Source organism: Rhinichthys klamathensis, unplaced genomic scaffold (assembly GCF_029890125.1).
Source record: "Rhinichthys klamathensis goyatoka isolate OS25496 unplaced genomic scaffold, OSU_Roscu_1.1 h1tg000035l_1, whole genome shotgun sequence".
NCBI classification, from domain to species: domain Eukaryota; kingdom Metazoa; phylum Chordata; class Actinopteri; order Cypriniformes; family Leuciscidae; genus Rhinichthys; species Rhinichthys klamathensis.
The window spans coordinates 5,487,675-5,501,032 of record NW_026606583.1 but is presented as its reverse complement, the minus strand read 5'-3'; the positions used below and the strand labels follow the sequence as shown (position 1 = coordinate 5,501,032).

Genomic DNA, 13,358 nt, shown 5'->3' with positions numbered 1-13,358 from the left:
ATATACTTTTTATTGGAGATATCAAAAGTACTGGTGCTTTGGTACCCAGCAAATTTTTGCAAATGTAACAATACCAGTCTCTCTAAATTTGGTACCCATGTCTTTTCACATGATCAAATTCATGTCCACACATGAACGATCAAATTCACTTCTTGGTTAAAATACTTCAGCAGGGTATTGATGTAAACAGTCAATTAGGTCTTTAAGGGGTCATGAATCAAGAAATATGATCTTCTGACATGTAAGAACTCATTGAACAAGTTTCAGAACTTAAAACATCCTCGTTAGTCCAAAAACAGCTTTTATTGAAACCAAGCCCTGAAAACGACTCGTTGCAGATTTTGTCACATTATGACATAATAGTGTGACGAAATACCGCCTCTGCAGAATCAAATCAACGCCTACTTCTACATCATTTTCTACATCTTTGGCCCCGCTCGCTGGCATATCAGTGAGATGAGAAAGAGAGAAGAGAGATAAAGGATCACTGAACTAAAAATAACATTACCTTCCAATGGATCCTAATGCTAGTAGGGTGTGGTTAAAATTAAAATAAAAAAGTGGTTAATTATTTTCAACTATGTGGATGTCTCAGTAGAGCATTATTTGTTTGTTCTGTATATTTCACTGTGGATTCTTTGGTAAATCAGTCGCAATTTCGGTGTAGGCTTTGCAAACAGACTTTTACTATAAGATATGAACACGACAGGAATGCCACAACATGCAAGTATCCATGTTAATTCTAATGCCTTATCTGTGATCAGTGATTTCTGAATGATTCATGTACAGTCAGATGTTCTTTGTCCCAAAATAGTTTTTTGCTGTTTAGCCTATGCATCAGTAAATCAAGCCAGTGACTAAACGGTCAACTTCACATGGTTTATTTTCGTAGCATGAAAACAATCTGTCATTTTAATTGTGATTAAAATAGTTCTGGACTCTCACCAAAACTCCAGTTATATATCGATGGCACAGTTTACACTGCATAATGGATCTCTTATTTACATTGTGTTTGCACTGCCTGGTAATAACCCTCTGTCGATCCGACTGTCTGTGGACAGGGATACAAAATTGTGGAAGTATAATCTGTAGTTCTCAAGAAAGTTCTGGAGCTGTTAAAAGTATATTGCATGTGATAACTTTTTTAATTTCTGGACGTTTAATTGAAAACTTGATCCTGCTATTAGAATCCTGAGAAATGCAACAACAACAAAAAACTACAACTTTGTTTCCATTTTATTATTATTATATCGGTTAACTTGTTTTCAATAACTACTTGATTACAGGAATATTTCACTTTTTAAATTATTTTGCTGGTATTATTGGCTGATATTAGAATTGACTACTGAAATTTGGTATTGTGTGTGTGACAAGCCTTGTATTGACTAATACATTCTTTGCTGCAAACCAATCAAGGAAGAGAACATGTGATAAGCTCTATAAAAAAGGCTACTATTGGGCACATTGTGCTTTAAAACCTCAGGAATGCAGTGCACCCTCTTATGCAAGTGTGTTCACATCACAGCCATTAAAAAAAAAAAAAAAAAATTATAAAAACAATGTAAAAAAAAATGTCTGGCCTTGATGTGATCAACAATTGTGATCAGTTGATAAAAGAGTTTCCCATACATTGATTTAGCCACAATATCAACATTGACCACCACAAATGGATTCCAGTGCTTCCCATTCATTAACCAGACTGTGGCGACCCGAAAATATAATTAAACGTCTCATTATAACATAAAAGGTCTTTAATGTCGTGTTTTGCACCATTGCTGTCAAACAAACTAAAATCGAAAGCGCGATAAGGCTTTGTGTCCTTATCAAAATACTGTTTGCGCTGCGCAAAGAGAAGTGTGCACTTCACTCACGCGTTTATCTCCGCGTCTCAGTTCAGAGTGAATGAATGCAGTGAACTCTATCTGTGCATGTGCTGAGTTTAGCGTGCATTTTGGAACGCAGTTACACATTATTTTCAGATGTGCAAAGTTGGCTATTACAGCATTTCACTAGATTTGTAATGAGATGCGTTTGTAAACTTGGTTTCCGCCAAAATAAAAGCTCGACAGCACCAAAAGCTCTTGCATGGCATTTATCTCTTGCATGTACAGAAATTAACAAAACTAATTATGAAAGTTTAATTTATTTTGCAGTGCATTTGTTTTACAATGTATGGTTAGGGCTGGGCGATATGGTAAAAAAAATCATATCTCTGTATTTGTTGGTTAAATGGCGATATATGATATACATCTCGGTACTTTCCATGTTTTTCTATTTGGATAAAGAAAATTTGTATTTATAATAAAATATTAGGGGTGTAACGATACACATATTCATATTGAACCATTCGTTCGTTGGACCATTTTTCCTGCCGACCAAATTTTTTTTATTTTAAATGTAGGCGCGTCGCGCGTGGCAAGCGCTCATAATGTAAGAGACGCTGGCGTGACCACAACATTGCCCAACATCAAATGGCAAATGTAATGTAAGCAGAACGAAACTGAGCTGCTCGTTATTGTGTGTTTGACGGACAATTTATCAGTTTGGGCCAATGCAGCGCGAGCCGATCTTCATCATCAGCACTGTCACTACACAGCGAAATCCAGTGAAGAAAAATTTTGAATTCGCCACTGAAGTAATAACATCGCTGCGAGATCTAGTGAGAAACATTCACATTTCTCTGTTATTAAAGGGGTCATATAATGGTACATGCACTTTTACAAGTTGATTGTACTGAAATGTGTGTTGGCAGTGTCTGTACACAACCATCATATAATGATAAAAATCCATCCAGTGGTTTTGTTTTAATCTCCTTATATGTTTTCCCCTGTCTTAAATTGAGCCGTTCCCTTTTGTAACGTAAATAAAACGGACGCCCCTCCCACGATTGTTGATTGACAGCCGCGACAGCCGGGTTTCAACACAGACCCGCCCTCGCTAGCTGTCAATCATAGTCAGCGCGGACCGGCGCGGTCATTGTTGATATGCTGGAGCACTGTCTATGAGCAGAATGGCGTCTAAGCGATTGTGGTGTTCTGTTCTTGGGTGTAATAACGAACACAGCAGTCATTTTAATGTTCCTAAATCCGAACCGCTGAATACGCAGTGGCTGAGTTTGTTTTCGAAGGGAATATTCCCCACGAGCAACATGTTTGCGCGAATCATTTCTGACCAGACTGCTTTATAAACGAGGATCAGTATGAGCTGGTTTTGCTAAGAAGCAGCTCCTGAAGAAAGGATCGGTAGCAGATATTCGTGTTCCTGCTGAACCTCCAAAAGAACTGACGTTTTATTAAACTTTATATTACTATTTATATTAATCCTTGTAAATCGCTAGCTGCATGCTTCACAATGAATGCGTCTAAGGTTTACACTCAGGGTACATTACGGCATGTTTTCTATGTATGACGTTCTCAATATAATGCATAATCCCACGTTTATACTGAACAACGCGTTATTATTGTGTTACAAACGGTGTACGCCAGAGCTCTGGTGTACACATAGAACAGAGAGGCGGAGTCAGCAAAGCTCATGATCATTTAAAGTCATATACACTGAAACGGCGTGCTGAAAACAGAGCTGTTTTTTACCAGGTAAAATAACTGTTTTCTTACAATACTAATGAGAATTTTTAATTAAAGTATATTACAAACTTTTAATTTAGACCCTAAAGAATCATATTAGCTTGTACAAAAATGGCATTATATGACCCCTTTAACGGATCAAACAGCGCTGACGTGGAAACCAGGAAGAAACATTGTGCCATGAATGAACTATCCAGTGTCCAGATCAGCAACATTCACCATGGGTTTACTGTAGTAACACTACTAACTGTAACCATGGAAGTTTGGCAGGAATAGTAGGCTATAATGCTTTCAAGTAACATTATGTCGGTTTTATTTTGACATTATGAATACAATTGCTGCCCTCAAATGTTAATCTGAACCAAAACATAAACCTTTGTTTATAACTACTACAATATTACATTTAATTTTGTCCAAGGAGCTGTTTTGTTTTATATGCCCCTAAGAAAAGTCAAGTATAGCTCCATCATATATATATATATATTAGGGCTGGGCAAGTTAACGCGTTATTATCGCGTTAACGCATTTATTAATTAATGCCGACAATTTTTTTATCGCACGTTAACGCAGTTTTTTTATTTTTTTTATTTTGAAAGTCCGTTGCACACTGGCTCTGAATAGGACATAGGCCTACAGTCAAACCATGGATCACAGGAGGGGTGGGATGTTGGTCAGCCAGCAAATAACCCACCCAAACCAGCAGTGGAGAGAGGCTTTGGCAGGTTCTCTCAGGTGAACAGAAAGGGAGACAGCGCTCCGCGAGTGAATGACAGGCGCTCTATGGATAGTAACCATGGCAACGGCTTCTGTGCGCTACGCAGCTGTAGTCTTTTTAACTTAAATTAAAATTATACATAACTTTACCAGATGTGCCTGCGTGTAGTTTAGCGGGGATGCTCTGCCATGTGAATTCCCTTCTGTTGATGTCCTGATAACTATTTAAATATTGGAAACTCACAAACAGCGAGCCGAGGATCAGTCTCTCTTCCAATGATTTTGTACTGCGCGTCGTGTACAAAAAGTTATAGACAATCAAAGTCCTTTTAGACAATTCAACTTCGGCAACGGGCGGGCGCGGGCGCGTGCGTGAGGCGAGCGCGTGAGGCGAGCGCGTGAGGCGAGCATGACCGCAACAGTTTCACAGAACGCACCCGCTTGTCGCTGCACCTTGTGCTCGACCAATTCACCTCACTCTAAAAGGCTGATTTATACTTCTGTGTCGGTACGCTATACACTACGCGTTGGTTGGTTTTACTTCTGCGTCGTTGTCCGCGTTGACGCGCAATTACACATGCAGAGGGAGCATGTGAAACCCGTGAAGCGGTTCTAGCAATCACAGCGCTTGTGGTACGCGTAGAATTGATGCGTTGTTACATTTTTGGAGAGGTGCACGTCAGGGTACGACGTAAGTTCGACGCAGAAGTATAAATTGGGCTTTACCTCTGTTTAATGCAATCTTAGTGTACGTGGGAAACCATGGCATGACCAAACCTAAGCTACTATCAGAAGTAACGTTGGTCGACTTATATCTCATGACCTCTGACTACATAGACCAAGAAAACTGGACTCGTTTTAACAAGCTAGATAAAAGGTAATGCCCTGGCAGTGGCAAATAGCTTTGTTTTAATATTTGATTTGATTACATTAATGTTTAAGTTGAGATTTACAAAAAATATTTTATTGCTGTGTAAAGGGAATACTGCTGGTAAAGCACCTTATTTGTTTAAAGTTTTTGCAAACCACATGTTATTACACTTTTGTGTATATAGCAGTACATTTAAATCAAAAGTGAGTAATACACTCATGCGATTAATCGCGATTAAAAATTTTTATCGTTGCCCACCACTAATATATATATATTTCACATCCTGCCCAATATCCTACAAACAATATTGATATTGAAGGATATGGAAACAAATATAATGAATGTAATGTAAGCTATGCAATATATATTACGCGCAAAAAGGTGGTCATTCTAACATTACAATCTAAAAACAAAAAAAAATGCTTTTGTGTTTAAATTGACTAAAGGTTAAACTAAAAATGAAAATAAAAACAAAAGCACAAACTAAGCTGCTTTAAACTTGTTAACTATATCTATTTTGAAGCCCTTGATATAAGCTTGTGTAATGTTTAGGACAAATTGTACTATGTACTTTCACTGCAGCAGCTCACACTGCGTCCTCCGATATTGTTCAGATGTGCTCGTAACTACTGTATCGTTATAAACGGTATTGGCTCATTCCATATCGTTTCTAAAAAATATATCGATATATCGTACAAACTCGATATACCGCCCAGCCCTAGGCTATATTACTGTCATATGAATAATATTATAATAACATTATTATTATTAGTAGTAGTAGTAGTAGTATGTACTGTAATGTAGACTGAGACACTATCAAAACTAAAGAGGTTTGAGTCCATACACTGACTTTTTCTTTGTTCAAATTGCACACTAAATATGGGTTGGAGCTCTAAATTTTGAACTCTCAAAGTGCTCCAGATTTATGAATTTAACTTTAAAACTGTACAAAATTATCTTCCGGATCCCCCCTAGAGCGTCCCGAGGTCCACCCACCACAGTTTCACAAAACCCTGTCGGAAACACTGTGAAATTATCATATATCAATTCCTGTTCAGCAATTAATGATCAGCATAAATCATAAATAAAATTAAGCTATTCCATATTCCACGTCAACATGATACAATGAAACCAAACCAGATGTGGAGTCAAAGTAGTGTCACTCACCTAGGCTTCTTCCAGCTGCACCCCAAGCCCCACCCTGGCCAGATCCACCAGGATGGTGATTGGTAGCATAACCCTGCAGGGGATGGGGAGTGGCATAGGCTTGGCGATGAAGAAGTTCAGACTCCGGGTGTGATGATCTAGAGCTGCCGTACACCAAGCTGACAAGACCAGAAATCACCAGTGACTTCAGCATTAATAAACAATGATGCTTAAACAAGTGTAAAACCATAGTAATTAAATAGCAATAGTTTGCCTAAACGTAATCTCTCTTTGTACATTAATCCTAAACAAGTACATCTAGCAATAACTAGGAAGCAATTTTGTAAAGGGTACTTTACTGTTATATAACTTTTAATTCAACTCCATTAAGTTTGTTTAAATTGCTAATATGGTTGTGCGATTAATCGTAATTTGATTTTGGCTTCCCAACAATAAAAACAAGAGAATCAAGATAAAGCGATTATTGTGCCGCTGCCACACTCCGTCCCACGCACCTTCCTTTCCTTCAAAGCAGCGCGCTTCCGGCTTTCTGTGTGCGTGCCCCGAGTCGGAGCCGAACGCAGATAGGCAAATGGGCTTCGGATATGAGCCGTAAAGCATATACACAAAAATCTCAAAATGCCTTTTTGGAGAGTATTCACTTGTAAACACGGTCGGTTGTCTTAAAGGGATAGTTCACCCAAAAAGTCATAATTTACACACCCTCCTTTTCCAAACCTGTATGAGTTTCTTTCTTCTGTTGAACACAATAGAAGATATTTTGAAGAAGGCTGGTAATCAAACAGTAGCCATTGACTTCCATAGTAGGAAAAAAAAATACTATGGAAGTCAATGGCTACCGTCAACTGTCTGGTTACCATCATTCTTAAAAATATCTTCTTTTGTGTTCAACAGAAGAAAGAAACTCATACAGGAAAATTTTGAGGGTGAGTAAATGACAAAAATTTGGGGTTAAGTAAACGTACACATTAGAGAGAAAAACACACGTGTAACACTATATTGAATCCGTGCATTACGCAATCTCTCAAAATGACAGCAGCCTAATATACCTGCTGCAGTCTGTTATTAATTATAATCAAACAACAAATGACAAAAGAAAATCACTCACTGATCTTAACTGAATAACTTAAGAAGCTTTAATAAGGATTAACCTGTATTTAATGTGTACAGTAAGACTATGCAGTGTTATTTTACTAGGGGTGTAACAATATATCGTGCCACAATATATCGCAATACAAAAATGCAACAATACGTATCGTGGATAGTGACAATATGTATCGTGGATAGCGCCCCCCCCCCCCCCAAAATTACTATGTGAGAAAAAACCTCAAGTTTTCAGAGTTTTAGTGTCAGTACTACATTAAACTACTATATATAATGTTGATTATAATGTATAATAATGCAATAGGGGAATATTTGTGGGTCCTGATAATACCAAATGTTACCTGACCAGTATAAAGTGTCCAACATTATTTTAAATATATCTAGTCAGTGAAAAAGTGCAAGAATATTCGTCTGAAATATTTCTGTATTTTCAGCTTCAGAATCATGAATATTTTTATTCTGGTGTCACCATTGTCCTTGGGTTAAAAACACTGAGTCCAAGCCTATTCATTTACACACACAATGTAATATCAAAGTTAGAATTTTAATCAGAGTAAATTTTTTGTTAACCTTTTATCATATGTCTTGGAGTATCGCATCGTGAGTTCAGTATCGTGATATGTATCGAATCGTGACATGAGGGGATCGTTACACCCCTATATTTTACACTTGATTATTCACTTTCTTTGTTGTAGGCTATTACTTATCTGAATGCCACTGTTATTACATCTTCCTTAAGACACTGTTTACTTAATTTGTATTTCATTCTGTTGTATTTATTTGTCTGTTGTTTGTAATTAGATTATTTGTTCTTATTGTATAGCAAACTTTTTACTTGTCTTATGCAATTACATTTGAGGTCCTTTTTCTTACATTAGTTAACCAAGTATTAGTTTTTGCTGAAGTATCGATAATTGTGAAATTTCAATGATAGACTTGATCATATCGCCCACCAACAATCGTGTTAAATAGATATTTCACTAACCAAAAATAATCGTGATTATGATTTTTGCCATAATCGAGCAGCCCTAATTGCTAATTAAAACATATTATACATGCATAGATTTGAATGAATAATCATTTAAAACTAATAATCTGATAATTATGCATCAGAGAAAAACACAATTGTATCTATGCCTTAATTAGACAACAGGTTACTTTTGAAAGACCTGAACATCTATGTCAAAAGCAAATCATACCATAAAATGTGTTAAGTGCATTAAGAAAAGTGGCCTTTATTAATGTTTCTTTGCTTTTCATTGCTTTTTTCAGGTAAAAAAAAAAATAATAATAGTTACCCCACGTTTATAATACTATTAAAATGTTTTGATGCCTAAATTGAATTGTAATATTTAAATTTTATTTTTTTTAGAAAACAATTTGTCACATCTGCCATTACATATGATTATTTGTAATATTGGTGCACCCCTTATATTTATATGTCTGGGGCTGTAGAAACATAGCCTGGCTCCGCCCTCCTACGCACTTCCGCTCAATTTTATTTTCCTTCAGTACTACGTCTGGGATTGTGCTGTAGACTTTGGTTTCCAGAAATAATTTTTTTACCGGTCCAATCAGCGAACAGAGGGAGTGGCTGAGAACGATGACGTTGATGTAGCGCGTCAGTTTGAGTTGGAGTTCAGTAATGGCAGCGGAGAAAGACGTGAGAAAATCTATTCGGTCCGTTGTTGCAAAACTGCCGAATATCCAGAAGTTAAAGCCCGAGCAAGATCAATGTTTGCTAGGTGTTGTTGGTGGCCATGATTCGGGAAAAGTTTAATTTTCCAGCTCACTCCGCTAGTGGTGAATGAGTTAGCTAAGGCGAACGATAGGATGCAAAGCCGATAGTTGTTGTCGTCTCTTCTTGTTGCACTAATGGAGGACCAAGTGAGGGAGGCAGAAAGGTTAGGAGTTGGTGCTGGGCAGCTCGGCGTGCACGATGATCACTGTAACGTTACAGCATTTGCGGCAGATCCGAAACGACCGCAGCGGCGTATTGTTAATGATTACACCCAGCTTCGACAGTTGATTGAATACATCACTGTCATTAGTGTCAAATATACATTTAGAATTTAGAATTGTTCCTTGAACTCTTAAATTCGATGAACAAAACATGCAGCTCTCGTTGACAGACATCTTATTCTAAACATAATCCTCTGATCATTCGGACTTGTTTTTTTTTATTGCTTAAAACAATACACAAGTAATAACAGAAAACATAATACAAAAACAAACAAAAAATAATAATAAAAACAAAACAAAAATAAAACAGTAGGGGGATAATATAAAATAAACATGAACAAGTTAAGAGAATTACATGACACTGAAAAAAGGAAAATAATTACAAACAGATAATGTTTTTAAGGCTTTTTTTGTTCTCAGACAACTTAATTGAAAAGAGGTATTTTTAAAATTCTTTCACAAATATAAGAAAGAGAGGTTTAGCATTTAGATATTTAGATTTATGAATATGGAATTCGGACTTGTTCTTTCCAGCCGGTTTCGGCGCATGACATACGTCACGACCACACGTTAGCGATTGGCTATGGCAGATCCTGAGTGACGCTGGGCAGATCCAATAGTTTTGAACTTTAACAGAGAACCCGCCTACAAGGAAGTAAACGTTTCTCAATGGAGCGAGGCCAGACTCTCTGTACAAATGAAATGTACGAGAGTCTGGTAGAACCAGGCTAGTAGAAACACACTTATCTTATCCATATATATCCTTATCAAGCAGCAACCACAGCAATTTCACTTAGAATCTCATTCGGAACATTGAACTTGTATATTAAGATAAGAACTTCTGTGACAGAAGTTCCTGGACAGATAATTTATATCTAAAAACAAAAACAAATAAATCTCAGATCTTAATTTGAGCTTTACCCTCAGAAACCAGCCACTGCTCTCCTCTAGTACAATACTATTTTTAGTTTTAACCATGTTCTGTTGTGAATTATTTTATTTTCATTAACATTATTGGCTTTGGCATTATTGATGTAAAACAATCATGCCAATAAACTACTTTGAAATTAAAATGACGATACGCCTTAGTGATTATACCATGTTTTATTTTTATTTTTTCAAAATAAACCTTTTATTTATGCAATGGTTTGTTGGCTGGAATTAATGTCCTAATCTGTGACAGTAAGCCTAGCATTGGATGCTAACTCGTTAGCACCGCAGGTCGCTCCCATCTTCCGAAGAACGAGCGCGAGAGCTAGCTTATGCATATCTTAACATAAACGATATAGATTGCTTTATTTTCACTGCCCTAACGTAAAGATCAATTTTTATAACATTTTCTAGCTCGAATCAATAGTAGGCCCACATGCGACAACAGCACGAAGGGGTTAGCTAACGTCAGCTGAATGGGAGGTTTGACTGTGGCTCCTCATCATCAGAGGCCGCGTAGTATTGTTTCCACGATTTATAAAACAACGAGGCATTATTGAACACGCGGTTAGAGCAATATGATATGAATATAACGTTACACGTGCATTTCCATTGCAACTGTAACGTTTGACTCGGAGTATTTTTAATCAATGTTGCAAATTAAAGAGCGCAGGTAAACTGCAGTATCTCCGATCGCTGTACTTCGCCTTCTTTTTAGCGACCCCGCTCTCAATAGACTTGACCCGAGCCCCTCATTCATTGGGGATGCTGCTAAATGAATCTACGATGGGATCTGTAATAAAATCGTGCGGGCAGACTTCACCCCGCCCCCCACCTTTTTTCTTCCCTCTCCTCCCCAAACCGCACATTAGTCCATCAATCACACTTGAATTTCCAAAGACGCAATCCCTCGCTTATTTGAATAACAATAGCTACACTAATACCTTATGACATCCTACGCAAATGCATCGTCAGAGTCAGATGCAAATGCATAGGTTTTCACAGTCTGTTTTGTCCCAAACAGCGTACACCATTCTGTGTTTTCAGCATGGCTGCATGCTTACCTTGCTTTGGCTGATCTCTCGTAGCTCCATCCGGCTCCTGCGCCCAAATCACCGAACCCAGCGCCCGGGTAATTTCTATCCATTGCTTCGCAATACGCGCGGCTGGATGCGAGCGAACGATTTCGGTGCAAAACTATTTTTTGCACGGCAAGATCGCGGTCCTGTTGTCAGTTTTTAATCATTCTTCCTGGTGAGAGACGACTAAGTCCACAAGAGTGAAAAATAGCATATTGAAAAGGGAGAGGGAAATGGAGGGGAGGAGATGAGTGCGTGCGTGATAGAGGGGGTGTTCACCGACCACCTCCAACGAAATAACTCACCTCTTTTTCAGTCTTTTCTCATTTAAAATCAGATCAAGTAATGCCATGCTCCTGGCGGGATGCGAATCATTCGGTTTGACCGGTTACCGATAAATTACCGATGGACGCATATGACCGTATACGTCCTTTCCCTTGTTTCTCCTCCCCTTTCTCCACTTACTTTAGTTGTATTAAATATGCATTAACCAAGCAAGGGGCATATCGGCCTTTAAACAACTCCTACATTGCATGCAACTATATTGCGAGCGAATTTGGAGGAATATCGAATTAAATTCCACCCACAATGTTGTTGTGAGCTAGCTGTTAGCCCTGTCGACGCATCAAAATAAGATGGTGTTGCTGCTATTATTTTCAGTAAAACCCGTTCCCACGAGTTTTGTGTTTCATTCGACTTCGACGATATTAAAAAAACTGAAGCTGCGTGGTAATTCCGCACAGTTCACTTGAAAGCCGAGCTCGAGGCCTGCGTTTTCATAATATTAGTCATTTTCCCTCGAAGACGCCATTTTTGAAGGCGGCTGTTTCTCTCCCTTCTCCCTCCCCTCTCTGTCTCTCTCTCTCTCTCGCTCTCTCTCTCTCATACTCGAGCTCACGCGTAGTCTAGTTCACCTCCACAGCAGCCACTAACAGAAGCTATTCCCGGAGCACACTGTTCCCTCGTATTCAACCAAAAAGGTCAGAGCCCAGAGAAGGGGGAGACATTCGCAGATGCACGTTCAGGGATGTCTGGCCTTCACGTGAAAAAAAGCATTGAAGATTCATTGTGGGCTTCGTGTTTCTATGCGCCCCTCACGACTCCCACAAACCTTTGACAATGACCATGAACTGGGACAGATAATTTAGCATACGTTTACATATCTACCCGTACTTTGTAGGCTACTCTGTATTAGGCTAACTGTAATAATAATAATGCATTTTATTTAAGGCGCCTTTCAAACCACTCAAGGTCACCACCATACAACAAGGAGCAGCAATAACAATATTAAAACAAACCATATCAGTAACAATGGCAATAAAAAAAGCACTATGCCTTGTAATAATATGCACTGCACAGTGAAAATGTGCAGTTAAGCTATTTCTACCTGTTCTGACCTTTAAAGATAAATTTATTAAATTTAATTTCAAAATAAAATTTGTGTTAAAATAGATTGATGTGCACAGTTAGGCCTAAATCGTTTATAATAAATGTGTCAATACTCCATAAAAAATAAGAATTGTCCATTGATTTTCAAAACTGACAATTGGAACTGTTTTTATGGAATATTGATGTATTTATTATAAGTAATTTATTTGTGCACATCATCGTTATCTGCCCTCTACGGAGCCCCTAAATGGACATGGTGGTAGAAAAAAATATGAAATGGGAGGGAAAATAATAAGTCAATGCTTTTGCATTCTCTTGCAAATGTTTTGCGTTACTCCGAGAAAATTTGCATTCGCTCTCAAAAACTTTGCGCTCCCCCGAGAAACTTTGCGTTTGCTTGCAAAACCTTTGCGTTCTCCCAAGAAACTTTGCATTCGCGCGTAAAACCTTTGCATTCCCCGGGAAACTTTGCGTTCGCTCGCCAAAACTTTCGGTACCCCCAAGAAGCTGCGTTGTTTGCAAAACCTTTGTGTTCCCCCGAGAAACTTTGAGTTCATT

General features: G+C 38.1%; 1 protein-coding gene across 1 annotated transcript in view; it reads right to left on the bottom strand.

The window, feature by feature from the left end:
* Nucleotides 1–12,274, bottom strand: part of prr12a (proline rich 12a) — a 28,226-nt gene extending 15,952 nt beyond the window's left edge. The window contains exons 1-2 of the mRNA XM_056246010.1: nucleotides 11,397–12,274; nucleotides 6,337–6,494 (exon numbers count right to left, since the gene is read on the bottom strand). Coding sequence (XP_056101985.1) covers nucleotides 6,337–6,494; nucleotides 11,397–11,479 — 241 coding nt within the window. The 5' untranslated portion in view covers nucleotides 11,480–12,274. The remainder of the gene's footprint in view (nucleotides 1–6,336; nucleotides 6,495–11,396) is intronic.
* Between the last annotated feature and the right edge of the window lie 1,084 nt (nucleotides 12,275–13,358).